At 43.3% G+C, this 26636-nt stretch overlaps 1 protein-coding gene across 1 annotated transcript in view; it reads right to left on the bottom strand.

Annotated features, from left to right (window-relative positions):
- Window positions 1–25273, bottom strand: part of LOC309563154 (trypsin-like) — a gene marked incomplete at both ends in the record, with an annotated part of 280915 nt that extends 255642 nt beyond the window's left edge. The window contains 5 exons of the mRNA XM_082267488.1: window positions 14730–14894; window positions 16947–17083; window positions 18130–18380; window positions 19659–19809; window positions 25225–25273. Of these exons, the coding sequence (XP_082123614.1) occupies window positions 14745–14894; window positions 16947–17083; window positions 18130–18380; window positions 19659–19809; window positions 25225–25273 (738 nt within the window). Of the gene's footprint in view, window positions 14895–16946; window positions 17084–18129; window positions 18381–19658; window positions 19810–25224 lie in introns of the transcript that reaches the window.
- Window positions 25274–26636: the final 1363 nt, after the last annotated feature.

Here is a 26636-nt window from a genome sequence, read left to right as displayed (position 1 = left end):
GCAGTGATCAGGATGGCAAAGGCAGTTTTTGGAGCATGTAGGCAGGTTGACTACAGTGTACTGCACTAGTAAGGTATTTGACTCGCCCAGGCTGGGAAAGGTTTAACACCCAGAACCTCAGTTCTTAGGCTTTTGGTCTTGGGCCAGCCTTCAACCCTGTGTGATACATAAATAGAAGTAAGGTGCAGTCCTCTGGGCCGCCACGGAAGCTTGAGAGCGAGTAAACACACCACATTTTTGGAGTCCAGGAGTTCAAGAGCCAGCAGGTAGCCCCACAAAATCTTGGGGTTCCGGTAGACACTACCAGTAATTGCAGATTACCATTTATGAATTAACACCTTTAAAGTTATGCCTGAACAGTCACCCCCATTAGTTTGTTTAGGGCCTGGACTATGTTGTATCTGTTATTTGTTCTGCAAAGAAGAGTTACAGTGAAGGTTGTCAAACGGTTCCAAACCTGGTCTGAAGTAATTCAAAGGAGTGCATAGTGGTTCCTGGTATAAAGACGAACAGGGTCAGTAAAGCACGTGTGGAGTATGAAGCAAAGCTGCTACTCAAGGGTTAACAAGAAGAGGCAAGAAGGAGGAGAAGGAATGCAGTTGCTATGGGTAACCAGTAACTAGTGAAAAGTAAAAGCAGCCAGTCATGAGGTGAGGTACCTGGCATAGGTGGATTGGTGTTCTGGTTTCCTCCCTAGCGGTCAGTTCCACAAAAGTAACCGGGATAAAACCTGCAGTATGGAGACCTTATGTACCTGACCGCATGATACAAGAGAGGAGGAGTTAACTAGAGCTTACCTGAGGTCCATGCTAGGCACTCACGGGACCCCATTCTGAGGTATGCTGGACTGGTGGAGTGGGCAGAGGCTCAGCAGTGTTCCTCCTAAATGCAAACACTTGACAGCATGGTGTGTGTGTAGTAACACGGGATAGTACATTTCACAGAGAAACTTTTAAAAACCAACAAATACGAAAAAAGGGGGTGTTCATAAGTGGCCTGTCAGTATTTACATTTCATAACAGAATACATCCAATCACATCTAAAAATCCAATAAATCCAAATATCCAATATTGATAAAAAATAGTGGTCTGGTGCGCTATGCTGAATGAAAAATAATTATCTTCCATGTAAAAGAGAACCACAATCTGTATCTGTAATCAAATAATGTGATCCAAATGTGTCTCAAACAAAGTAAAACTTAATAGTGACTTGTGTCCAAACATAAAGTCCACAAATGTCCATAGTATATAAACCACAAATCCTCTAGTGGAAAATGAAGAGATGTGGATCCAAATACAGTAAAACAGTGAATATCCAACAACAATGCGAGTAACGTGCAAGTGAATCCCACCACTTCTAGGGCTATCTCCTTACCAGACGGAAAAGGTTAAGGTGCAATAAACTCCCCCAAGAGTAAACTCCTGTGGTATGGAAGTGATTCCGTGCTCTTATTCACCCTGTGAGAGAGACAGATATGCCAAGCCTCTTACCAGATGAATATTATATAATGCATGGATCCATCCCCTTAAAGGATCTTTCTTCCACCGGAAACAGTAGAACAACTCTGGGTATCTCAGCACAGCTCTTCTATGGCTCTTACACTTCTCCCGTGATTTCATCCACAGACTCTCCCCATACTGCAAGCAGCGTTGGTAGCAGCTTGTACGCCCGGCCACGTGGTGCAGCGAGACACACGCCTACACCGCCTGGGCCGGCCTCCGTCCACCTACTGAGGGTCCGCGCCTGCGCACTGAGGACAGGCGGGAAGGGTACGACGCTATCGAAAGAGTTGGGGCTGAGCATGCGCAGAAGGGAGAGGTGGCCCTCATCCGTCTAGTAAGGAGATAGCCCTAGAGGTGGTGGGATTCACTTGCACGTTATTCGCATTGTTGTTGGACATTCACTGTTTTGTTGGATCCACATCTCTTCATTTTCCACTAGAGGATTTGTGGTTTATATACTATGGACATTTGTGGACTTTATGTTTGGACACAAGTCACTATTAAGTTTTACTTTGTTTGAGACACATTTGGATCATATTATTTGATTACAGATACACAGAGTTTATTTATGGTTCTCTTTTACACGGAAGATAAAATGAGTTGTACATTATTATTTTTCATTCAGCATAGCGCACCAGACCACTATTTTTTCAATTTCATTATTCCAAATCAGGTATATGGATCTTTGATTGCAGCTTTAGTTTTATATCAGTGCACCCTTCACATATATTCTCAAATATCCAATATACTTTATTACACAAAATCCAATTTCTAAAAACATACAGTGCCTTGCGAAAGTATTTGCCCCCCTTGAACTTTGCGACCTTTGCCACATTTCAGGCTTCAAACATAAAGATATAAAACTGTAATTTTTTGTGAAGAATCAACAAGTGGGACACAATCATGAAGTGGAATGAAATTTATTGGATATTTCAAACTTTGTTAACAAATAAAAAACTGAAAAATTGGGAGTGCAAAATTATTCAGCCCCTTTACTTTCAGTGCAGCAAACTCTCTCCAGAAGTTCAGTGAGGATCTCTGAATGATCCAATGTTGACCTAAATGACTAATGATGATAAATAGAATCCACCTGTGTGTAATCAAGTCTCCGTATAAATGCACCTGCACCGTGATAGTCTCAGAGGTCCGTTTAAAGCGCAGAGAGCATCAGGAAGAACAAGGAACACACCAGGCAGGTCCGAGATCCTGTTGTGGAGATGTTTAAAGCCGGATTTGGATACAAAAATATTTCCCAAGCATTAAACATCCCAAGGAGCACCGTGCAAGCGATAATATTGAAATGGAAGGAGTATCAGACCACTGCAAATCTACAAAGACCTGGCCGTCCCTCTAAACTTTCAGCTCATACAAGGAGAAGACTGATCAGAGATGCAGCCAAGAGGCCCATGATCACTCTGGATGAACTGCAGAGATCTAAAGCTGAGGTGGGAGACTCTGTCCATAGGACAACAATCAGTCGTATACTGCACAAATCTGGCCTTTATGGAAGAGTGGCAAGAAAAAAGCCATTTGTTAAAGATATCCATAAAAAGTGTTATTTAAAGTTTGCCACAAGCCACCTGGGAGACACACCAAACATGTGGAAGAAGGTGCTCTGCTCAGATGAAACCAAAATCGAACTTTTTGGCAACAATGCAAAACGTTATCTTTGGCATAAAAGCAACACAGCTTATCACCCTGAACACACCATCCCCACGGTCAAACATGGTGGTGGTGGCAGCATCATGGTTTGGTCCTGCTTTTCTTCAGCAGGGACAGGGAAGATGGTTAAAATAGATGAGACGATGGATGGAGCCAAATACAGGACCATTCTGGAAGAAAACCTGATGGAGTCTGCAAAAGACCTTAGACTGGGACGGAGATTTGTCTTCCAACAAGACAATGATCCAAAACATAAAGCAAAATCTACAATGGAATGGTTCACAAATAAACATATCCAGGTGTTAGAATGGCCAAGTCAAAGTCCAGACCTAAATCCAATCAAGAATCTGTGGAAAGAACTGAAAACTGCTGTTCACAAACGCTCTCCATCCAACCTCACTGAGCTCAAGCTGTTTTGCAAGGAGGAATGGGCAAAAATTTCAGTCTCTCGATGTGCAAAACTGATAGAGACATACCCCAAGCGACTTACAGCTGTAATCGGAGCAAAAGGTGGCGCTACAAAGTATTAACTTAAGGGGGCTGAATAATTTTGCACGCCCAATTTTTCAGTTTTTTATTTGTTAAAAAAGTTTGAAATATCCAATAAATTTCGTTCCACTTCATGATTGTGTCCCACTTGTTGATTCTTCACAAAAGATTACAGTTTTATATCTTTATGTTTGAAGCCTGAAATGTGGCAAAAGGTCGCAAAGTTCAAAGGGGTCGAATACTTTCGCAAGGCACTGTATATATAAGTATTGAACACGTCACCATTTTTCTAGGTAAATCTATTTCTAAAGGTGCTATTGACATGAAATGTTCACCACATGTTGGTAGCAACCCATGCACTCCATAAATACAAAGAAATCAAAACAAATACGTTTAGAAATGAAGTTATGTGTAATAAAATAGAAATAAAATAGAATGACAAAGGGAAAAAGTATTGAACACGTGGAAAGGTAGGTGTAAAAAGGTATTGAAAGCCAAGACACCAGCTGATGTCTATCAGTAATTAGAAAGCAATCCTGCCCCTTGTCAGTGCAAATTAATATCATCTGGTTCAGTCTCAACTGATGGCCTATAAAAAGGTGTCTTGTTACCAAAGTGTCACACAAGAAACATCTCATGATGGGTAAGCAATGAGCTCTCTCAAGATCTTTTCAAGCCTATTGTTGCAAAACATACTGATGGCATTGGCTACAGAAGGATTTCTAAACTTCTAAATGTTCCAGTGAGCGCTGTTGGGGCCATAATCTGGAAGTGGAAAGAACATTATTTCATCATAAACTGGCCACCACCAGGTGCCCCTCGCAAGATTTCTGACAAAGGAGTGAAATAGAATTATCAGAAGAGTTGTCCAAGAGCCAAGGACCACTTGTGGATAGCTTGGAAAATACCTGGAATTAGCAGTTGCAATTGTTGCAAGGAAAACAATAAATAATGCACTCAACGCTATGGCCTGTATGCACGCTCACCATGCAAGACTCCATTACTGAAGAAAAAGCAAGCATGTTGAATGTTTGCTGCACTACATTTAGACAAGCCTGTAAAATACTGGGAGAATATACAGAGAATATACAGTATCCATCAAAACTGAGTACACCCCTCACATTTTTGTAAATATTTTATTCTATCTTTTCATGTGACAACACTGAAGACATGAACCTTTGCTACAATGTAAATTAGTGAGTGTACAGCACCGCTAAACCGCTGGCAACAAAAGTGAGTACACCCCTAAGTGACAATGTCCAGATTGGGCCCAATTAGCTATTTTCCCTCCCTGGTGTCATGTGACACGTTAGTGTTACAGTGTTTTAGGTGGGAATAGGGAGCAGGTGTGTTAAATTTGGTGTTATCGCTCTCACTCTCTCATACTGGTAACTGGAAGTTCAACATGGCACCTCATGGCAAAGAACTCTCTGAGGATCTGAAAAAAGAGAATTGCTGCTCTACATAAAGATGGCCTAGGCTATAAGAAGATTTCCAAAACCCTGAAACCGAGTTACAGCACAGTGGCCAAGACCATACAGCCGTATAACAGGACAGGTCCCACTCAGAACAAGCCTCGCCATGGTCGACCAAAGAAGTTTGGTGCACGTGCTCAGCGTCATATCCAGAGGTTATCTTTGGGAAATAGATGTATGAGTGCTGCCAGCATTGCTGCAGAGGTTAAAGGGGTGGGGGGTCAGCCTGTCAGTGCTCAGACCATACGCCGCACACTGCATCAAATTTGTCTGCATGGTTGTCATCCCAGAAGAAAGCCTCTTCTAAAGATGATGCACAAGAAAGTGTGGGGCTGTTTTTCAGCATATGGTAATGGCAAACTTCATATCATCGAAGAAAGGATGAATGGAAAAATGTACCAAGAGATTCATGCTAAAAATCTGCTGCCATCTACCAGGATGATGAAGATGAAACGAGGGTGGACATTTAAGTAAGACAATCATCCCACACACAAAGCCAAGGAAACTCTCAATTGGTTTCAAAGAAAAAAAAAATAAAGTTGCTAGAATGGCCCAGCCAATCACCTGACTTGTATCCAATAAAAAAATCTATGAAAAGAACTAAAGATCAGAGTTCATAGAAGAGGCCCACAGTCCTGAAGAACCCTTGTCCGTGGTTCTAGGGAATCCCACTCTCGGCTTGCCAGACCAGGGCCACTTGAAACCTCCCGAGGAGGACTTGAAAGGTTTTGAACCCTTGTCAGTGGACCCTGAGTGACGTATAAAACTTCTTGTGATCAGTGAAAGACGGTTCACGTCTGTGACAAGGTTCTTTACCCTATCCAGACTGTGAAAGAAAGGTTATCTTCCCCCCTGAGAGACTCTTAATGATGTCATCCTGGGTAGTCCCAAACAGGCGATCGCCTTGAAGGGGTAAAGCAGTCAGAGCTTCTTTAGAAGTCTGGTTTGCACAGCAACACTTAAGCCACAATACGTGTCCAAGTCCATTGGTAAAACAGATACCTTAGGAATCAGGGGTGCCGTGTCCAAAGAGGCAGTGCAGACAAACTGCAGCCCCTGGACCAACTCAGCAAAGACAGGGCGAACTTGCTCACCCTCCAGGCCACGGCGCAAAAGCTTAGCCCAGTTAGAGTTTGTGACACCAGGGCAATGGCCAGTACTGGCCTAAGCCCTGGGCCAGCAGTAGTGAACATATTGCAGGCCACAGCCTCTTCCTTCCTGTCAGCCGAATCCTCTTCCGGAATCATAGTTGCCTTGTTCAACCTGGAGACGGGGGGGGGGTTAGTCCACCACCATTGAAACAGTCCACTTCTTGAATAGCGACTCCTTAAAGGGGTACCTCACAGCAAAGCGTTTAGGAACCACAAGGGGGGGTTTCAAAACAGGAGGGATAAGGAAACACGTTCGCTTGTGAGTGCCAAAAGAAAAAGGATGGCCACCTACACAGCTGCCTCAGTTGCACCCCTAATCTGCAAAGTCCCCTGGATGGATGTAAGCAGTGCGCCAACCAGCGCCTCTCGGGCATAGCTACAGCTGTGGAGGAATCATTCTCACTTATCTGACAGGTCAGGGAATGTAGGTACAACCCCGCAGGGTGGGCATATCCACGGCAACAGAGCCAGATACAGTACCTGGCGACAGATGAGGCAGTGGAGGGCGGGGGCCGATTCCAGGAAACACTAAAAGTCCCTAGAGGGGGCCGCTTATTAAGGCCCCGCAAAGGGGGCCGCGACTGAGGCCCCAGACAGAGGGTGCCGACTGAGGCCCCACACAGGGGGCACAGACCACTGACACCCCTCCAAGGGCCCACAGAGGAGGCTGCAAAAAAAGCCCCCATAAAGGGGGCCATCCACTGTGATGTTTGAAGTTCCGCAGGTAGAATTCCTCTAGGGCCCCACAACACTGCTAGGAAGGGGCCCTACAGTGTAATGGGGGCTACAGTCGCAGGTGACCCGGACCACCCCCACAGCGCCGCCCCTCCAGAAGGAAGAGCCCGGCTGGGCCACACTGCCTAGTAGGTCGCAAGCCACTGATGAAATTTTCAGGAGCCCGGGAGCGAGGTCGCGGATCTGAGGGGACCGGGAGCAACCAGGGCAGTGGAGGGGAGGGTGGACGCCAAAACAAAGAGTGGCGGCTTCAGCTGCCTTCATTAGGGCCACCCCACAGAGCGTCCAGCTGCAAAACCATGGCCTAAATTACTGCAGGGTCTGACTGCGTGGAGCAACGAACCCGCGGAAGCCCGGTTATCAGCTCCCCAGGCCAAACAGCAGCACAGGCAAGTCCAAGGGAGACCCCCCCCCCAGTAAAAAACAACCCAGAGGGTGGAGGGGGGGACAGTGCTCCCACTAGATACCTAGGCCAGGGGGACTTAGGGCAAGTAGAAGTGCCAGCCCATTGCCCCACTGGGGGGGGTGTTGGAGGTGAACCCAGGAGGGACTGACTACACAGGGAGTACTCGTTCTCCCTTTACCGTCCAGGAAAGGAGGGAAGGGGCCATCTACTTTCCGATCCATCGTGCATGTGGGTAACACTCCCAAGACAAAACCTCCTCGCCACCAAAGTGGAGGGCTGTCGGCCAGGGTAACACTGACTATTGGCGCCCCACGAGACTTTTAACTCGCTGGCCACCTCGGTCCAGGATGGGGCCTGTAGCGGCCAACCCAGTGTGGAGCTGTGGTCTGCACAAGCTCACAGGCCAGATTGGGGGGGACCACTGGATCTAGATTATCCAGCCCGTCGCCCAGTCCGGAAGTTGATTGTAGATTTAAAAAAAACAGGAGAAAAAAATGCCAGTAAAAAGAAAAGGAATTAGGTCCTTTCTCCTGACTAGGCAGAAAAAAACTGAAGACCTATAGCAGAGAGGGGGAGTATTCCACCTGGGACTGCCCATAGGCATAGCCAAGTCTTTTTTCTGCATAGTGTCCTAGTCCTGTAGCGGGCAATATAACCTATGGTTCTGAATAATGGAGAGCTGTGTCAGTCACTGAATGAAAGAGAAATACAGTAAATCTACTTATTAATATAGGACAACCACCAGTATAGTCTCAGCAAGCTATCTGGTCAAAAGTGCACCAGAAAATACATAACACACGATACTCACTATGAACAGGCTGATATTCAAGCCAAGCACTGGTAAGTTAGTATCCAGTGAAGCTAGGGTTTCTCATTCCAGGTTCCACCTCCATCTCTCTAAAAGTCAGGTAGATGTCATCCAATAAGGACACATAGCCAGAACAGGTCCAGTAGTAGCCAAAGAAAAAACTCCCACCTTTACACCAACTCAAAAACTCACCAGACTATAAAATAAAACAAAGGACAGATACACATTCAATCCTTTTATCCCACCTTTAAGGTAATTTAGTTTTCCACCAGAAAGAGTAGCATGTTCTTACCTATTCTGTCCGTTTCATGCAATTGCCTCACTGTCAGCCAGATCACCAGCTAGTAACAAATGAAACAAACCTCTACCAACCTGTCAGTATATAGTCCCCAGGGCTCCCAAAGACTACCCACTAATGCCCACCCCAAGGGAAACCACCAATCCAGAGGAATGTACTTTAAAGCGCTGCACACAGTGCACGGCTCAGCTCTAAGCTGGGGTACCACCATGTTTGACTTTTACATGAATGTGGTCCCCGCCTGGTCCCAGGCATTAGTGAGCGCGTACATGGCAAAAGGTACCCTCACATGCAGTGTGAAGTGGCCTCACCCGCAAAAACACAACACCTATAGTCTCAAAGCAGCAAAGTGGACTTGTAGGTTCCATTACAGCATAGCACACATGGTTCTCTCTCTCTTTCAGCAATACAATTCCCACCCTGCAGTCTCTCAGCAGTAGCTTATGTCTTTTCTCCTCTAGCTATCTGCAGCACACTTGGCCCCCTTTAGGAAACCAGCCATAGGAGCTTCAACCAGCACACTATTCTCCATTCACCCCCATATGAGCCTGTCTTACCAGTGCAGGCTTGACAGTTCCCTCTTCATCATCAACAATTCCCTCTCCTGGGACTTGTAGCCCACCTCAGTCTTTCTTCGGTTTAGGACACTTTTTTGGGGATTCCATGAGACCATATAGCTCACATTATTACTGGGTATCCTCTCCTCCCGCTGAGTGGTGGGCAGCGCTCCCAGGACTGAAGCTGCGGCCAAAAGAATCCTCCTCCTATTCCTGTGGAGAGGGGGAAGAGGGAGGAATTGCAGTTGTTCGGGTGTATAAGGAATCGTTCACACTAGTGGTGCTCTCTGAAGAGTGATCACTCTCATTCAGAGAGTATTTTTTTTACTAAAGCTAGAGAGGGCAAATTTTGTCACAATTCTGCAGAGAAATCAATCAGCTTTCAGATTTTTTTGCTAAAACTTAAATAAACAAGCTGAGGTTAGCAGCGGATTGGTTTCTCTGCAGAATTGTGACTAATTTTGCCCTCTCTAGCTTTAGTAAATAAACCCCTATTTGACAGGTGGTAAGAAACCATTGTATCGCATTCTGCAAGACCCTTTAACCACTTGCCGACTGCCCACAGTAATATTACTGCGGCAGTGCGGCTCCCCCGGGTCCAGCGATGTAGACTTACGTCACTGGACTGCTAGTGATTCCGGCGGCGTGCTAAACACAGCGGGAGTCAGGCCAGAGGAGGAGAGGTGGCGATTGCCACCTCCCTTCCCCGATCGTCGGGGAAACTGTGAGAAGACCTGCCTGCTTATGTAAACAAAGCAGGCGGATCTTCTCAGTGAAAGACAGGAAGGGATCTGCAGACTCAGCATAGCTGAAACTGCAATCTCTGTGTCTGTCACAGAACCCCCCTCTGCCCCCACACACGTCAGTAAGCATGAGGCATATATTTAACCCCTTGATCACCAACAGTATTAATCCCTTCCCTGCAAGTGTCATTATTACAATAACAGTGCATATTTATAGCATTGATTACTGTAGTAATGTCACTGGTCCCCTCCAAAAGTGTCAAAAATGTCAGTTAGGGGTCCTATCTGTCCGCCGCAATGTCGCAGTCCTGCAAAAAATCGCAGATCGCTGCCATTACTAGTAAAAAAAAAAAACAATAAAAATGACATAAATCTTTCCCGTAGTTAGTAAACGCGATAACTTTTGCGCAAACCAATCAAAATATGCTTATTGCAATTTTTTTTACCGAAAATATGTAGCAGAAAACAAATTGGCCTAAAATGTAAAAAAAATTTTATTTTTATTTTTTTTTTTGGGGGGGAATGTCATATAGCAGAATGTGAAAAATATTGTTTTATTTTTTTTTTCAAAATTGTCAATTTTTTTGTTTATAGCGCAAAAATTTTAAATCGCACAGGTGATCAAATACCACCAAAAGAAAGCTCTGTTTGTGGGAAAAAAAGGACGTCAATTTTGTTTGGGTACAGCTTTGCATGACCGTGCAATTGTCCGTTACAGTAACGCAGTGCCGATTCGCAAAATAGGGCCTTGTCAGAAAGGGGGCAAATCCTTACGGGGCTGAAGTGGTTAATCACTGCAATTATAAGCATTGCACACATAGTGGCCCCATTCACTTGAATGGGTTCACAGTATGGTGCAGACAACTTCCATTGAGGCAGTTTCATCTGATTGAAGTATGCTGTCCAGTTCAGGGCACCGGTCCTCAGGAAGGATGTGCTGAAACTGGAGAAAGTCCAGAGAAGGGCAACAAAAATAATTAGGGGAATGGAGGGCATCAGCTATGAGGAAAGACTACAAGCACTGAACTTATTCTCTCTGGAGAAGAGACGCTTGAGGGGGGATATGATATCAATGTACAAATATTGTACTGGCAACCCTAGCATATGGAAAAACCTGTTCAGTGAAAGGAGATACAATAAGACACGTGGCCACTCACTAAAACTAGAGGAAAAGCGGTTTAACCTTAAAATACGCAGGGGGTTCTTCACTGTGAGAACAGTAAGGATGTGGAATTCTCTTCCGCAAGCAGTGGTATCAGCAGGGAGCATTGATAGTTTCAAAAAACTATTAGATGGGCACCTTAAAGACCACAACATACAGGGGTATACAATGTACGGTTAACAGCAAACACACACACACTTTAGGTTGAGCTGGATGGACTGTTGTCTTTTTTCAACCTCACTAACTATGTAACTAAATGAGTTATTGCAGAGCCCGTTCCCTGTCCACGCTGAATACTACCTAGGATTCTGGAGCTGCAGCTAATAGTATACAGTAGAGTCCTGTGTTGCTCTCTGTGTGTGAATGCAGTGTATTTTCTCAGTGTCTGTGCAGTGTGATCTACAGATCTGCACTGTAAACACATGTACAACGCAGCACCTGGTTTGCTGGGGTGCCCAACCCCCCGGACTGTGGACCGGTGCCGGTCCATGTCCTGTTTCAAGCTGGGCCGCGGTGAGCAGTAGGAGAGCAGAGAGACCGCATCTCCTCCCGCATCACTGCTCTTAGGATGGCCTCCATGCATACTGAATCACGATAGGAGCAGATCCCTATCCTGTACTGTGTATGTGCCGGTTTCCCCTTACTCGAATGCCAGATTTCTAGGGAAGCTGTAGCACTGGGGATATACTGCAGGAAGCTTTAGTAAGTTCATTAACTGCACTTGACCCTTACAAAGTGACAATCTGTATCTGGTGGCTGTGGAAGGCTAGTGACACTCTGTATCTGGTGGCTGTGGCAGGCTAGTGACATTCTGTATCTGGTGGTGGTGGCAGGCTAGTGACACTCTGTATCTGGTGGTGGTGGAAGGCTAGTGACACTCATTATCTGGTGGTGGCAGGCTAGTAACACTCTGTATCTGGTGGGAGGAAGGCTAGTGACACTCGTTATCTGGTGGTGGTGGCAGGCTAGTAACACTCTGTATCTGGTGGTGGTTGCAGGCTAGTGACACTCTGCATCTGGTGGTGGTGGCAGGCTAGTGACACTCTGTATCTAGTGGTGGTGGCTGGCTAGTGACATTCTGCATCTGGTGGCTGTGGCAGGCTAGTGACATTCTGCATCAGGTGGCTGTGGCAGGCTAGTGACACTCTGTATCTGGTGGTGGAGGCAGGTTAGTGACATTCTGTATCTGGTGGTGGTGGCAGGCTAGTGACACTCTGTATCTGGTGGTGGAGGCAGGTTAGTGACATTCTGAATCTGGTGGATGTGGCAGGCTAGTGACACTCTAAATCTGGTGGATGTGGCAGGCTAGTGACCTTCTGAATCTGGTGGATGTGGCAGGTTTGTGACATTCTGAATCTGGTGGATGTGGTAGGCTAGTGAAACTCTGCATCTGGTGGTGGTGGCAGGTTAGTGACATTCTGAATCTGGTGGATGTGGCAAGCTAGTGACACTCTGTATCTGGTGGTGGTGGCAGGCTTGTGACATTCTGCATCTGGTGGCTGTGGCAGGCTAGTGACATTCTGCATCTGGTGGCTGTGAAAGGCTAGTGACACATTGCATGTGGTGGCAAGCTACAGTGATAAGTGACACAATGCATCTGGTGGCAGGCTACAATGGCAAGCTGTACCTGTTGACAGGCTAGAGTGAGAATTATGGTAAACTGAACTATTTCTATTATACTGTATATTACAATGTATAATAGAATAATGCACTTCAATCATCCTGACACCATATCAACCATGGTGTCAGAATGATTGAAGCGCCCAACGACCCCCTGATCTCGCCTGAGAAGCCAGTCCCTGGTGCCAAAAAGGTTGGGAACCACTGTTCTACAGGTCAAATTCAGTCCCAAATCACACTTCATTTTTGGTTGGATCTTTTTTTCATCTAGTATTTTTAGCCAGTGGAAGGCTAATTACTGGGTACTATATGTTCATGCATTTTTCAGGTGCTCCCATTGAATTCTATTGGGGCCAAAACACAAAAATCTGCCCCAAAAAGAAGCTCATGAACTTTTTCAAGCAGCAAGTTTTAAGTGTTACTTTGCTCAGGTGTGAATGGACACTACTGAAAATAATGAAATTCCTAATGTAACTCTTAAAAGAGCTTCTGGTAAAGCTTGAAATCATGCCTCAAATCGCTCAGGTAGGAATGAGCTCTTAGACAAAGATATGTGTATCCATTTAGATAGGCATGACGTCTGCTAAATGTCAGTAACTGTTGAATGGGTGTAACTACAGTGATGTGCTGGCCCCACCTGCCTCCTCCCAAAGGGAAGAAAAGAGGGGGCCGATGAAGTCTGGTTCCGACTGCTTGGGGTGGTGAAGGCCCGGCTTTGGAGCCTTCACGAGTCCCGGGAGTAAGGCCTTGCCTTCCTCTGGTCCTGCCTTCCAGTGACGTCACTGCCTCTTGTGGATTCCACACTGGTTAGCGTGGCCTCCTGGGACTTGTGCAGGCTCCAGGACCAGGGCTCTTAACAGCCCCAACAGTCGCAACCAGACCTCAGTGGCCCTGCAGGATGGATGATGGTTGGATCTTTTTTGTCATATCAGATGAGCATGTACACTTTTTATTCTTGTGAATGTTTTTAATCCCTTTAATAAATTCCTTTACTTGGGATACTACACTTAGCTGGTGCTTCCTTCCCTCTCTCTTCTCCCATTTGGTTTTCACAGAGCGGGTCACAACTCTGTGGACAGTACCTGCAGGTGTTTCTCTATTTATCCCCTTATAATCCTTCTATGGATTTTGACCTCCTATGGACTTGTTTTTTACCTGGTTACATCCAGGTGTATTTATGAAACTTATATAAGCCAGCCGGACATTGTATATAACTCTAGAAATTACCCTTTCCTTACATCCTCCTCCCAAAGGCCAATGTGGATCAGGCTGAAAGGGCCAGGGATGGTCATGCAAATTATTTTTTTTCTTTTCTTTATTAAGGTAAAAAATGCCAGATAAATGCTAGAATAAGAGCAGAAACCCACACTGTGCTGGGCACAGTATAGAAGTTAGATGCCTGCAGAATAGAGTTCTGGTTTAAACTCAATAAAAAATTGTGAAGATCAGAAGGTCTAACCCTTCCTCATTGTATTAAAAATGGGTTATTGTCTTTGTGTCCGTGGGAGAGAGTTCTCATAAATTCCTCTTCTGACGGAAAGTCACTGGAAACCTTCCCTTTAAGACGCAGACAAACCTCTGACTCCAATCCTTCCGTATTCGATCCCGAATTAAAAAAATAAATAAATAAATTGGGGCCAAATTTGGGCTTCAATACATAAAAGAAAAAAAAAAAGACCATACTGGAGGTAGCTTCAGATTTTTCCCAGATTGTTTAAGTTTCAGCAAGAAGTAACAAGAAGCACTAGTTGAAGCTCATTATTTGTCTTCTATTGACCCCCTACCCTGCCAGCATATAGTAAATGATGTGTGCAAATACTGGGCCATTTATGAAGGACTATAGTTAAGATCAGAGCATAGCTGATAATTGCCAATTTTACTTCAATTAAAAGAAGACACAAGTTTTAGTGCTAAATGTAAATTTTATTTCATACTTTCCAATCGCACAGCCCATCATGTGATGACATAATTTACAACACCCATGATAATGTGTGGAATGGTCTCAATTTATAGCTTTTATAGAAGGTGGAAGAATAAACTTTGTTGCAATCTGGAAAATGTTGGACGAAGCTGTGGACGGACAAGGGTTCTGCAGTGTTCATATTTCGTAGGTGGAAATCATGATGACATCAGAAATTAGTTGTTGGCGATGGTATCCTCAATCCAGGAGATGTAATTACAGACTTTGGTGTAAACTCCAGGATAATTGGGCAGTGCGCAGCCTCTTCCCCAAGACACAACACCTTGGAGCTCTCCGTTGACAGCAACTGGTCCACCGGAGTCACCCTGGATCAAACAAAAAGGGGATTAACTACTTGCCACTCAAGCCAATTCTGACACTTCTCACCTACATGTAAAATTCATAATTTTTTTGCTAGAAAACTACTCAGAACCCCCAAACATTATATATGTCTTTTTTAGCAGAGACCCTAGGGAATAAAATGGTGGTCGTTGCAACTTTTTATGTCTAAAATGGTCCTTATTGGAACAGTTCCCGGTATTTGGACTATCTACGGGTTCACCATACTTGGCGGAGTGTGATCAGCATATGGGCGTATTATTCACTAGTTTCTGGTAAGCAGAACACTTATCAGTTGTGGATTCACCTATTTGGGTTACTTCGATTCATTTGTCTTCCATTTGTGGAAGGAATTTATGAACTTCTTATTATATTTATTGGACATTTTTCCACACTAATTTATGTTTTTCTTATTCACTTTATGTACTCAATCACTTAGCGTGACTTGTTTATATTTATGTCTAAAATGATGGTTGTTGCAAATTTTTATGTCTTTAAACAGTATTTACGCAGCAAATTTTCACATGCAGTTTCATGAATTTAAAAAAAACACTAAAGTCAGCCCAAATTTTTTGCATAATGTGAAAGATGATATTATGCCGAGTAAATTGATACCTAACATGTCATGCTTCAAAACTGCGCACACTTGTGGAATGGCACCAAACGTCGGTACTTAAAAAGCTCCATAGGCGACACTTTAAAAATGTTTACAGGTTACCAGTTTAGAGTTACAGAGGAGGTCTACAGCTAGAATTATTGCTCCCGCTCTAACACTTGCGGCGATATCTCACATGTGGTTTAAATGGCGTTTACATATGCAGGAGAGCCGTACGTATGCGTTCACTTCTGAATGCGAGCATGCGGGGAAGCTGTAAATATTTTTTTTTACGTTTATTTTTTATATTTTGACACTTACAGTTTTTTTTTTTTTTTTATCACTTTTATTCCTATTACATTGTATGTAAACATGCCTTGTAATAGGAATAGGGCATGACAGGTCCTCTTTACAGTGAGATCCGTGGTCTATATGCCCCTAGATCTTTCCTCTAGGCTGGAAAGCCTAAAATAAAAATTTAAAAAAATGATCTCGGTCTCCTAGCCGAGGCAACCGCAGTGTTTACAACTGCCGAGGCCGGACCTGACGCAATAACGTCGCGCCTGGCCTCCGAAGGTCATTTGGATGACCTTTATATGGCTAATTTTAGGGTATAGCGCTGCTCGGCGCTCAGCTGATCTCCGGCTGCTATCCTTCTCTTATTCCCCGCTGACAGCTGGGGGTCACGGAGGCGTTGAGCGGCGATGTAACAAAGGTATTTCACACAATTATAATATAATACTCTGCGCTTTCGTGGCCCGCTCTGAACACTGCAGAGGGGAGGGGCAGAGATCCCCTGCTGACAGCTGGGAGAAGAAAAGGACAGCAGCGGGGGATCAGCTGGGCGCTGTACCGAAGGTATTTCACACTATTATATTACAGAAACACATTGGACATTACTGTATATAAAAAGGTAATAGAGTGGATTCTAGGATTTTACAAACACTAAACTAGGGCTTATTTTCGGGGTAGGGCTTATTATTATTATTATTATAATACAGGATTTATATAGCGCCAACAGTTTGCGCAGCGCTTTATATTGCAGCCCTCCCCAAAAATAACAGTATGGCTTATTTTAAGGATAGGTTTTATTTTCTGGGAAACACGGTGTAAAGTGTAAAGTCTACATTATTTATTTTTCAAATACAAGATTGTATTTCACCAAAGTTTGCAGGTATCAAAAAAAAAAAGGACTTTTTAGGCTCCTATTATAAAATCAGTTAATGGTGCCTAAAAAGTTCATGTTTTTCCGATACCTGCATGCTCTAGCCAATAGGATGCAGCCTCTGTCACTACCTACTATGCACCCACAGTTCCACCCTATGTTGGTGTAATTTCTATTTGTTATTTCACCAAAGTTATTATTAAAAAGTCTACTCCTGTCTTTCCATTTCTGTTTCTATAGATATTTTTTTTTTTATGAAATCAGGTTCACACTTGTTACCTGGCAGGAATCTTTTCCGCCCTCTGGGAAGCCCAAGCAGATCATATTATCTGTAATTTGTCCTGGATAGGACTTCAAGCAGTCTGCAGCAGGCACAACTGGAACATCAACACACTGCAGAATGTCTGGGTTGGAGGCTGCAAGAGAAAAAAAAAAAAAAGATATTGAAATCCACTACACAAATGAGCGCAAATTCAACTTAAGAGCATAAAAACACTTATAAGAGTCAACTAACAATAAAAAAATCACCCTATGACTACACTACACAATATCAAATTTTCTTGGGAGGTCTACTTTTATTAAATTCACTGGACGAGTGTTACTCAGCCATGACAACATTTTTCCTTTATTTTGCACCTATAAATGATCAATGGCATAGTTACCTAAAGGTACTCATACCTAGGGATGCACCGATCCGATATTTGGATCGGATATCGGCCCCGATACGGGCAAAATAGCTGGATCGGGAGATCGGTAAAATTAACAGATCCACGGGCCGATCCGGTTTTTCTCTTTATAGCTTGTGAGGGAGCAGAGAACAGCTGTCAAAGAAAAAAAAAAGAGCCTCCTGCAAATGCCTTTCAACTCTCCCAGTTAAGTAAACACAATGATTACAATGTATCTTTTCGTTCCGTCTGCCGGAGGAGGGAAGTTTAACCTCTTAAAGACTAAACCCATGACATTTTAGATTTTGAATGCACAATGTTATAAGGTATCTGCCGATACCGATCCGGAAGTATTATTTTGTTATAAGCTCACAAAACAGTACTTCCGGATCGGACTCTGGATCGGCAAATTCACAAAGCAAAAGATCGGGACCAAAAAAGTCGGATCGGTGCATCCCTACTCATACCTAAACCCAACACATGACTTTATTGCAGACCTTAACTTCTGGAAATAATAGATGCTTTGCTGTTATGTATATAGTATGGAGATCAGCTCTGACTCCACTTTCTGGATACTTTTTTGGGCGTAATGGGTCAGAAACTTTACAAGCCAAAGACAGCCAAGCACCTATCATTTTCATAAGAAGAACAGCAATGGCAGCTACCATATCTATTACAGCACAGATTCCCTTGAAGAATTGTCTTCTCTCTGACTTCAGATCCTCCAATGTGGTACTCATTTTGAGCATGTGATATTTTGGGTAGTATGCAGTAAAAGGGCAGCCTTCAGTACTCACCGGTGTTCATGGTGTTCCCCCAGCCAGAAACCAGACATAGGGTACCATCAGGTGCACATTGAGATGGAAGAGGGATGGACTGAACTACTTCATTGAGCTGGGCTGGCTCAGACAGCTTGATCAACATGATGTCATTGTCAATCGTGTAAGAGTTGTACTTTGGATGACGGATGATCTTTGCCGACTGAATGAACTGTTCTGTTCCATCTGTGGCTCTGATGTCATATTCTCCAATTCTGACTTCAATGCGTCTGAACAAGTTATAAAAAAAAAAAAACAGACAAGAATTCCAATGGCTTTTTGGAACTTAAGAACGTTAAGCACATTTTATTAGTTCTTTAGTGATATGAAAATGTTTACATAGTTGAGATGGTATTAGCAGCTCGTATACATGTCTTTTAGGCTTAAAGGTCCTTTAACCACTTCTGGACCGGAAAGATTTGCCCCCTTAATGACCAGGCCATTTTTTGCGATAAGACGCTGCGTTACTTTAACGGACAATTGCGCGGTCGTGCGACGCTGTACCCAAATAAAATTGATGCCCTTTTCCCCACAAATAGAGCTTTCTTTTGGTGGTATTTGATTTTTCTTTTTTGCGCTATAAACAAAAATAGAGCGACAATTCTGGAAAAAAAAAAACAATATTTTTCACATTCTGCTATATAACATTCCCAAAAAAAAAAAAACAATTTTAGGCCAATTTGTTTTCTGCTACATATTTTTGTTAAAAAAAAAAAAAAAAAAACGCAATGAGCGTATTTTGATTGGTTTGCGCAAAAGTTATCGCATTTACTAACTACGGGAAAGATTTATGTCTTTTTTATTGTTTAATTCTTTTTGCTAGTAATGGCGGCGATCTGCGATTTTTAGCGGAACTGCGGCATTTCGGAGGACAGATCGGACCCCTAACTGAAATTTTTCACACTTTTGGGGGGGACCACAGACATTACTACAGTAATCAGTGCTAAAAATATGCACTGTTACTGTAATAATGCCATTGGCAGGGAAGGGGTTAACCCAGGGGCGATCAAAGGGTTAAATGTGTACCTAGGGGCGTGTTTCTAACCGTATGGGGGTGGGGCTTGTGAAATGATCACAAAGACCTGTGATTCTATATAGAAGGATCACAAGAGCTCTGTGATCATTCCAGAGAGAAGAACAGTCAGCTGTGTTTACATCAGCTGACCGTTCTTCTCTCTCAGCGGGGAGCGATCACGGGTGGCAGGCAGCAATCGGAGTCCCCACTGCCGAGTGGGGGCAGGAGCGCGCCGGTGGCGGCACGCGCTTTCCCCCCAGCTGCAGGCACGCGACTGACGTATACCTATGGCGGTTCACGCAGGAGGGCCAGCCTGCCACAGTATTTCTGCAGCAGGTGGTCCGAAAGGGGTTATGAACAGTTGTGACTGTGTCAACGTCCGTTTATTATTTTGGTTAGTTCTTGCTTTCACCATCTCTTCGGATATATGGCCTCAAATGGATGGCCAGTAGCACATAGAAGGTCAGACTCTCTGAAAAATGAATATACTTACGACTTGTAGCAGTGAGCAGCAGATACAACCCATTGCTCATTGATCAGGGATCCTCCGCAAAAATGGTACCCGGAATTCAGAGAGACCTGGTATGGCACATTGCAAGGGTATCCGCCTACTATCTTATCATCATCATCAAAAGGGGTTGCAGCTGGAAAGAAATATAATATGAAGTTACATAAAGCTTTGTCACCTATCCCCTAGGCTTCCTGACTATGGCCTAATCACCTTCCATAATGGTTTACAGTGCCTTATAACATCTTCAGAATGATGATACTCTTTAATATAATAGAGCCCCATGAGCATACAGTGCCAGTCCTTTCTCTTTGAGGCCTAGTGTACAGGGGATTATGGGACATTAATGTAAAAAAGATCCCACCAGTTAATGCAAAGGCAACTTAAAACACCTCAAAGAAACTCAGAAGCAGCTCAAAGAATTTGACTTGCTCCTAAGGTTGATGCCTTAAAAACGATTTAAACTCTAGCAACTCAAAGAGAACAAGATGGATGTAGAAGCAGCTCAAAGCATTTGACTTGCTCCTAAGTTTGATGCCATAAAACAGTGTGAACTCCAGCAGCTCAGAAAGATTTGGATGTATAAACAGCTCAAAGCATTTGACTTGCTCTATATGGCTTTTTCACACTGGCGGCCAGGGGTGGTACAAACAGGCAAAAAGCCCTCAGTCTAAAGCAATAAAAAACTGTGATCTCCATTAACTCAGAGAGAAATGGATGTAGACATTTCTTTTCTCCTGCCACATATGGAGCTCATGTTTACACAAATCAATGTTAATTCTAAAGCATCTCAGAAGGAGCTTCTTAAAGTGAACTTGCAAGACTAAACAACCAATTTACTTTAATGTAGTCCTCACCAGCAGCAAATGCTTATCTCTCTGTATCACCCCCACCACTCTGTTCTGTTGCCCGAAGTGAAGAAAGTTCCAAGGTAAGCTGAGTCACTGGAGTCATAGCTTACACAGGGCTATGAAGTCATGAGACAGAACTGTCACATCGAGTTAGTTCCAAACTGTAATAGAGGGAAGCGCACACAGACTTCGGGCAATATCGCCTGGACCCCGGCTTCTATGTGTTCAAATCCCATGAAAACACATTCCTGCAAGTGTTCAGCTGCAGCAGAGGAGAAGTAATGGGGTGGGGGGGTTGGGTGCTGTCCTCCTCCTTGATCCCCTTCTCTGTTAGAATAAATCCACCATGCAGCACTTCCCAATGGGCTTTCACTGCCCATTGGGAAGTGCTGCATGGTGGATTTATTCTAACAGAGAAGGGGATCAAGGAGGAGGACAGCACCCAACCCCCCCACCCCATTACTTCTCCTCTGCTGCAGCTGAACACTTGCAGGAACGTGTTTTCATGGGATTTGAACACATAGAAGCCAGGGTCCAGGCGATATTGCCCGAGGTCTGTGTGCGCTTCCCTCTATTACAGTTTGGAACCTGCTTTTTATCCGCCCCCCAGTGGAGGGTGCGAGGAGCTGCAGTGACCAGGACATACCTGCTTAAAGGCATACAACAAGTAGAAAGTGGACACATGATCAGTGCCATAGGCTGGTGAAGTATATCCCTATGTATATGTTGTAATCCAGCATGTGCAGGGGTTCTTTATTGATCACATCGAGCTAGTCACATGTTCTTCGAAACTTGGGAGTATAAACTTTGGTCCCCAGAAGTGAACGGAGAAGAGAGGGGGCAAAGGAGAGCTGATTATATGTTTAGAGTATATGGCTGATTTGAGCAAACCTTGCTTAAAACCAGCAAATCACAGGATTGTTATGTGCAATTTCCAACAGGCTAACCGGTTGGATATTCAATTATCCTGTTATGTTATATGATGAATCATGGACTGGATATTGGTGTTTCTATATAATGAACTTTTGATTAATGTGCCATTCTGTGAGTATAATATTTACCACCTCTATATGAAATAAAGTTATGTTTTAGGGATAATGGTACGCCCTCTATTTTGCTTTATAGTTTCAGTGTTCCTAGACCTCCCTGTTCTTATGAGGGCAGCAAACCGGATCTTATCCAAGAAATATAGGATGTGAATGTTGTCAAATGTTACTCTGTCCTCTCTCAAGCGCAGGTGATTTTGTGTTTTTTTTTTTTTTATCTACTTGTAAAATATAATCCTTACCTGGACAATAGTAATCGAATACATTTTTGAAAAGTGCAAAAGTTCAGGAACCTTAAAAAAACCTTACACACATAAATTATTAACATAAACATACAGCCGTGGCCAAAAGTTTTGAGACTTACGCAAATATTAATTTTCACAAAGTCTGCTGCTTCAGTGTTTTTAGATCTTTTTGTCGGATGTTACTATGGTATACTGAAGTATAATTACAAGCATTTCATAAGTGCTTTTATTGATAATTACATGAATTTTATGCAGAGTCAATATTTTCAGTGTTGACCCTTCTTGTTCAAGACCTCTGCAATTCGCCCTGACATGCTGTCAATCAATGTTTGGGTCACATCCTGACTGATGGCAGCCCATTCTTGTATAATCATTGCTTGGAGTTTGTCAGAATTTGTGGCATTTTTTTGTTCATACCGCCTTGAGGATTGACCACAAGTTCTCAATGGAATAATGGTCTGGGGAGTTTCCCTGGCCATGGACACTAAATTTCCATGTTTTGTTCCCCAAGCCACTTAGTTATCACTTTTGCCCTTTGGCAAGGTGCTCCATCATGCTGGAAAAGGCATTGTCCCTCACCAAATTGTTCTTGGAAGGTTGGGAGAAGTAGTTCTTGGAGGATGTTATTGTACCATTCTTTATTCATGGCTGTGTTCTTCAACAAACTTGTGAGTGAGCCCACTCCCTTTGCTGAGAAGCAACCCCATACATGAACGGTCTCAGGATGCTTACCTGTTGGCATGACACAGGACTGATGGTAGCGCTCACTTTTTCTTCTCTGGACAAGGTTTTTTCCAGATGCCTCAAACAATCGGAAAAGGGGATTCATCAGAGACATTTACTACCCCATTCCTCAGCAGTCCAATCCCGGTACCTTTTGCAGAATATCAGTCTGTCCCTGATGTTTTTTCCTGGAGAGAAGTGGCTTTTTCGTAGCCCTTGACACCAGGCCACCCTCCAAAAGTCTTCTCCTCACTCTGCGTGCAGATGCACTCACACCTGCCTGCTGCCATTCCTGAGCAAGCTCTGCACCCATGGTTCCCCCGATCCCGCAGCTGAATCAACTGTAGGTGACGGTCCTGGCCCTTGCTGGGCTTTCTTGGGTGCTCTAAAGCCTTCTTCACAAATGCAGTGGAAATGTTTTTTTTTAGGATTTAGTTATTTTCCATGGCAAAGAGGGACTTTGCAATTAATTGCAATTCATCAAATCACTCTTCATAACATTCTGGAGTATATGCAAATTGCCATCATAAAAACTGAGGTAGCAGACTTTGTGAAAATGATATTTCTATCATTCTCTAAACTTTTGGCCAGGGCTGTATAGTGACAAAATAGGCCTAAATTATTTGTGCAAAATATGTTCATTAGTTAAGTACTCCCAAATTCAAAGTGCAAAATATGTGCTTCAAAATAGTCTGTATAGTCCAAAAAAACATTTCTGTGCAGTTAATCTCAATTTTGAGAGTAAAATCTCAAGAGCTTCCATGCTAAATTTCAATATATTAACTTTTCCAGTGATTTTTATTTTCCGTGCCATTCCACTCCTCACCTTGTGAAAAAATAGCTCACCAGATGTATGTGACCCTTTAAATTAATAAGAAGGTCTCAAAGGAGTTGATTTACAAAAACTTGAGAGTGCAAAATCTGGTGCAGCCGTGCATGGTAGCAAATCAGCTTATAACTTCACCTTGTTCAATTAAGCTTTGACAAAATAAACTGGAAACTGATTGGTTTCTATGCAGAGGTGCACCAGAATTTTGTACTCTCCAGTTTTAGTACATCAATCCCAATGTGTTTTCAAAAGTTCCAGCTTCACGGCTTATCCTCCTTTCTCCCTTTCTTCTCTGGTTAGGCAGCCTAACTAGTCTCCAAAGGTCATGGTCCCTGCTAACCAGGCCCAGGCAGGACAGGAACCCCAGGATTGCCATTCTGTTCTTATTGACTTTGTGGATGATAGTGAGCTAGTATGACCTGCCCAGGTTAATCAGCCAATCAGGGGCAAGCTCTTACCTGTAATAAGGACAGTTTTAGGTTGCCTTATAAGGATACCTTGAGCAAATCTTGATATTTTACCAACTTGGCCTGCTGACCCTGCCAGGGATAAGGCAGCCTAAAATTGTCCTTATTACAGGCAAGATCTCTCTCCTGATTGGCTGATTAAGCTTGGCAGGTCTTACCAGCTCACCATCAACCACAAAGCCAAGAAGAGCAGAGTGGCAATCCTGTTGCCCCTTTCTCGTAGCCCTGCTTAGCAGAGCCTATGACCTTTGGGGACTGTAAATTAAGCTAAATTCCAGGAATTAAGCCTCTTTAAAAAAGTGGAGACACACTATGAGTTTAGCCAAGGAGCTGCATGACACCTCCTGGACTTATCTCTATTATTTACATTTCACAGGTTTATTGTTCTGTCGGAGAGACACACCAGGACCTGAGAGAAGAGAAGCACACAAAGCAGCCATGCCTGTCGCTCCCCTCTGCTACGTATTCACAGAAGCCTTTGTATTTTGTGAATGTGCTCACATAATACCAAGGCTTCTGTGATTGGGCAGGAGGAGAGGGGAGGGCATAACAGCTGCATTGTGTGCTTCTCTCCTCTCAGATCCTGGAGGGTCTATGGAGTATCTCCTGTTTAAGATGCATAGTTCAGAAGGTTCAGCGTCGGGCTCCCAGAACTACAGCAAAAGCGGTCTTCCGTGTGTACTATAAAGCTATCAGATATAAATAATAGAGCAAAGCCCAGAAGGTGTCATGCACCTTGCTGGACCTAACCTGTAAAGCTGGCTCTTTTGCAAAAGAGCACATTGAGACCTTCCTACAAATTTAAGGAGTCACATACATGGCTGGGGAGGGTGTAGAGTGGCACTAAAAATCACAAGCATTGGAAAAGTTTATAGCGTATTGAAATCATGTATGGAGGAATTGGAGATTTTGCACTGAAAACTAAGATATAAGTACTTGTAATAAATAAATAAATAGATTAACTGCAGGAAAAACCTTTTTCAACTATATGGACTATTTTGAAGTACATAATTAGCACTTTTTGCTAATTTTGCACCTTTCTAACGGACATATGTTGCACAAAGAATTTAGGCCTATATTGTCATTACATACTGTATGTTTATATTAATAATTTATATGTGTAAGGGATGTTTTAAGGTTCCTGAGCGCTGCACCTTTTAAAACTAAAAAAAAAAAAAATGTTCCAAGTGTATATGCATGAAGCAAATGTGTATTACTTAATTCTTTACAGCAGTTGTTTATTCCTACAGTTTTCTTATTTTAGCAATCAGTCTGTAGGCAAATATAGATCATTACTGAACTGGGAATTTCTTGGAGTAGAATACTAGTAAAGTGTGAAGAAAATATAATTGAATTGCAAAGTTCACCTAAAGTGAATGGTAAAACTCACCTGCAAAGCCAAGAACACAGAGAAGTAGAAGGATCTTCATGATGTTCATCCAGTTGTGTCTTCTATAGCCTCATACCAGCTTTTATACCTCCCCATCTTCCTAATCTTATCTGTCCACATTCTGGGCCAACCTGAAGAAAGTTAATGAAGCAGGTGTTCAGGGTTAACTTGGCACTAATATTTTTAGGCAGATTTCCCAAATGTTTTATGATAAGTAGACTTTGCACACAATGCCAGTGCTTCTGTCTCTGCTTTTGCTAGTTGTAATTCATATTTACCTAATATTTGAAAATAAACGGAGTTCCAGCCTGTAAACGAAGTTCGGGCCTGTACAAAAATAAAAAAAATTTAAGTCACCAGATTCAAAAACTGTAGCTGATGACTTTTAATATAAGGACACTTACCTGTCCAGAGATCTTGGGATGTCGGCACCCCAAGCCGATTCGTCCATCGGGCTTTGGGTGCAGGCGCCGGCACATTGAAAGTAAGGTAAACCGTCAGTAAAGCCTGAATAGTCCCCTCCACTTCTGGGACACACACAGGTCACAGAAGACAGTGGGTGGAACGGGGAGGGGCCGCAAATTATGAAGACCTCTTTGTGGCGATCTTACCAGGAAGTTGGAAAGGGTACCTGCTAACCCCCCCCCACCTACAAATAAGTGCCAAATGTGGCAGTGGAGGGTGCAAATAAGCGGAGCTTCCCCTCTTGGGTGGAGCTCCACTGTAATTTATTTTTGGTAATGTTACTTTTAGCACTATTATGAGCCTAATGGTCTAAGTCCACCAGTAGACTTTTATGTCTCGTATACTCCAACATTCAGATTTCCTTGCCATAATTTCAGACTCTTATCCAGCCCACCTTAAAGTGTTGGGTTTTCCCAACCCACCTTTGTGTGTTTTGCCTACTCCTGTTACATTCTCCATAATATAGAATAAACAAATCCAGCAGGTATGGTAGGAACCCTTCTTACTAAAGTTAGGGTTTATGTTATATAGTGTTTTGTATATAGTCGCATATGGAATGATAATGTGACACTTTTTACAAGAACATACCCGAATCCATAGCTCCACTCAAGACTCGCTCCTCCTACAACACATGGATAATCCAGGAGCTGGGTGCTACAGTCTGTCTCCACTCTCCACCAAAGAGATGAAAAAGTATAAAAAACAACACTCCAAACTTAGCTCCTCTTGCCAAATGTATTAATTGTTAGCAAAATCTCTGCATTCAGAAATGTTTCTACCTGTAGATGCATTTCATATCTCCTGGTTTGCTCACAAGTATCTATTTTATCCATGCTTAAGCACTATTAAACCCAAAAAGTTAACATTAATTGTTTTACAGTTTACTAATTCTTTGATGTGATGGTTGCATTAGTTGTATTTAAGCTAGTGATCTGGCCAGTAAGTCT

The sequence above is a fragment of the Pelophylax lessonae genome (assembly GCF_965119305.1).
Source record: "Pelophylax lessonae genome assembly, chromosome: 9".
In the NCBI taxonomy this organism is placed as follows: domain Eukaryota; kingdom Metazoa; phylum Chordata; class Amphibia; order Anura; family Ranidae; genus Pelophylax; species Pelophylax lessonae.
The sequence above is the reverse complement of the archived record's forward strand: the minus strand, read 5'-3'. Positions and strand labels throughout refer to the sequence as shown.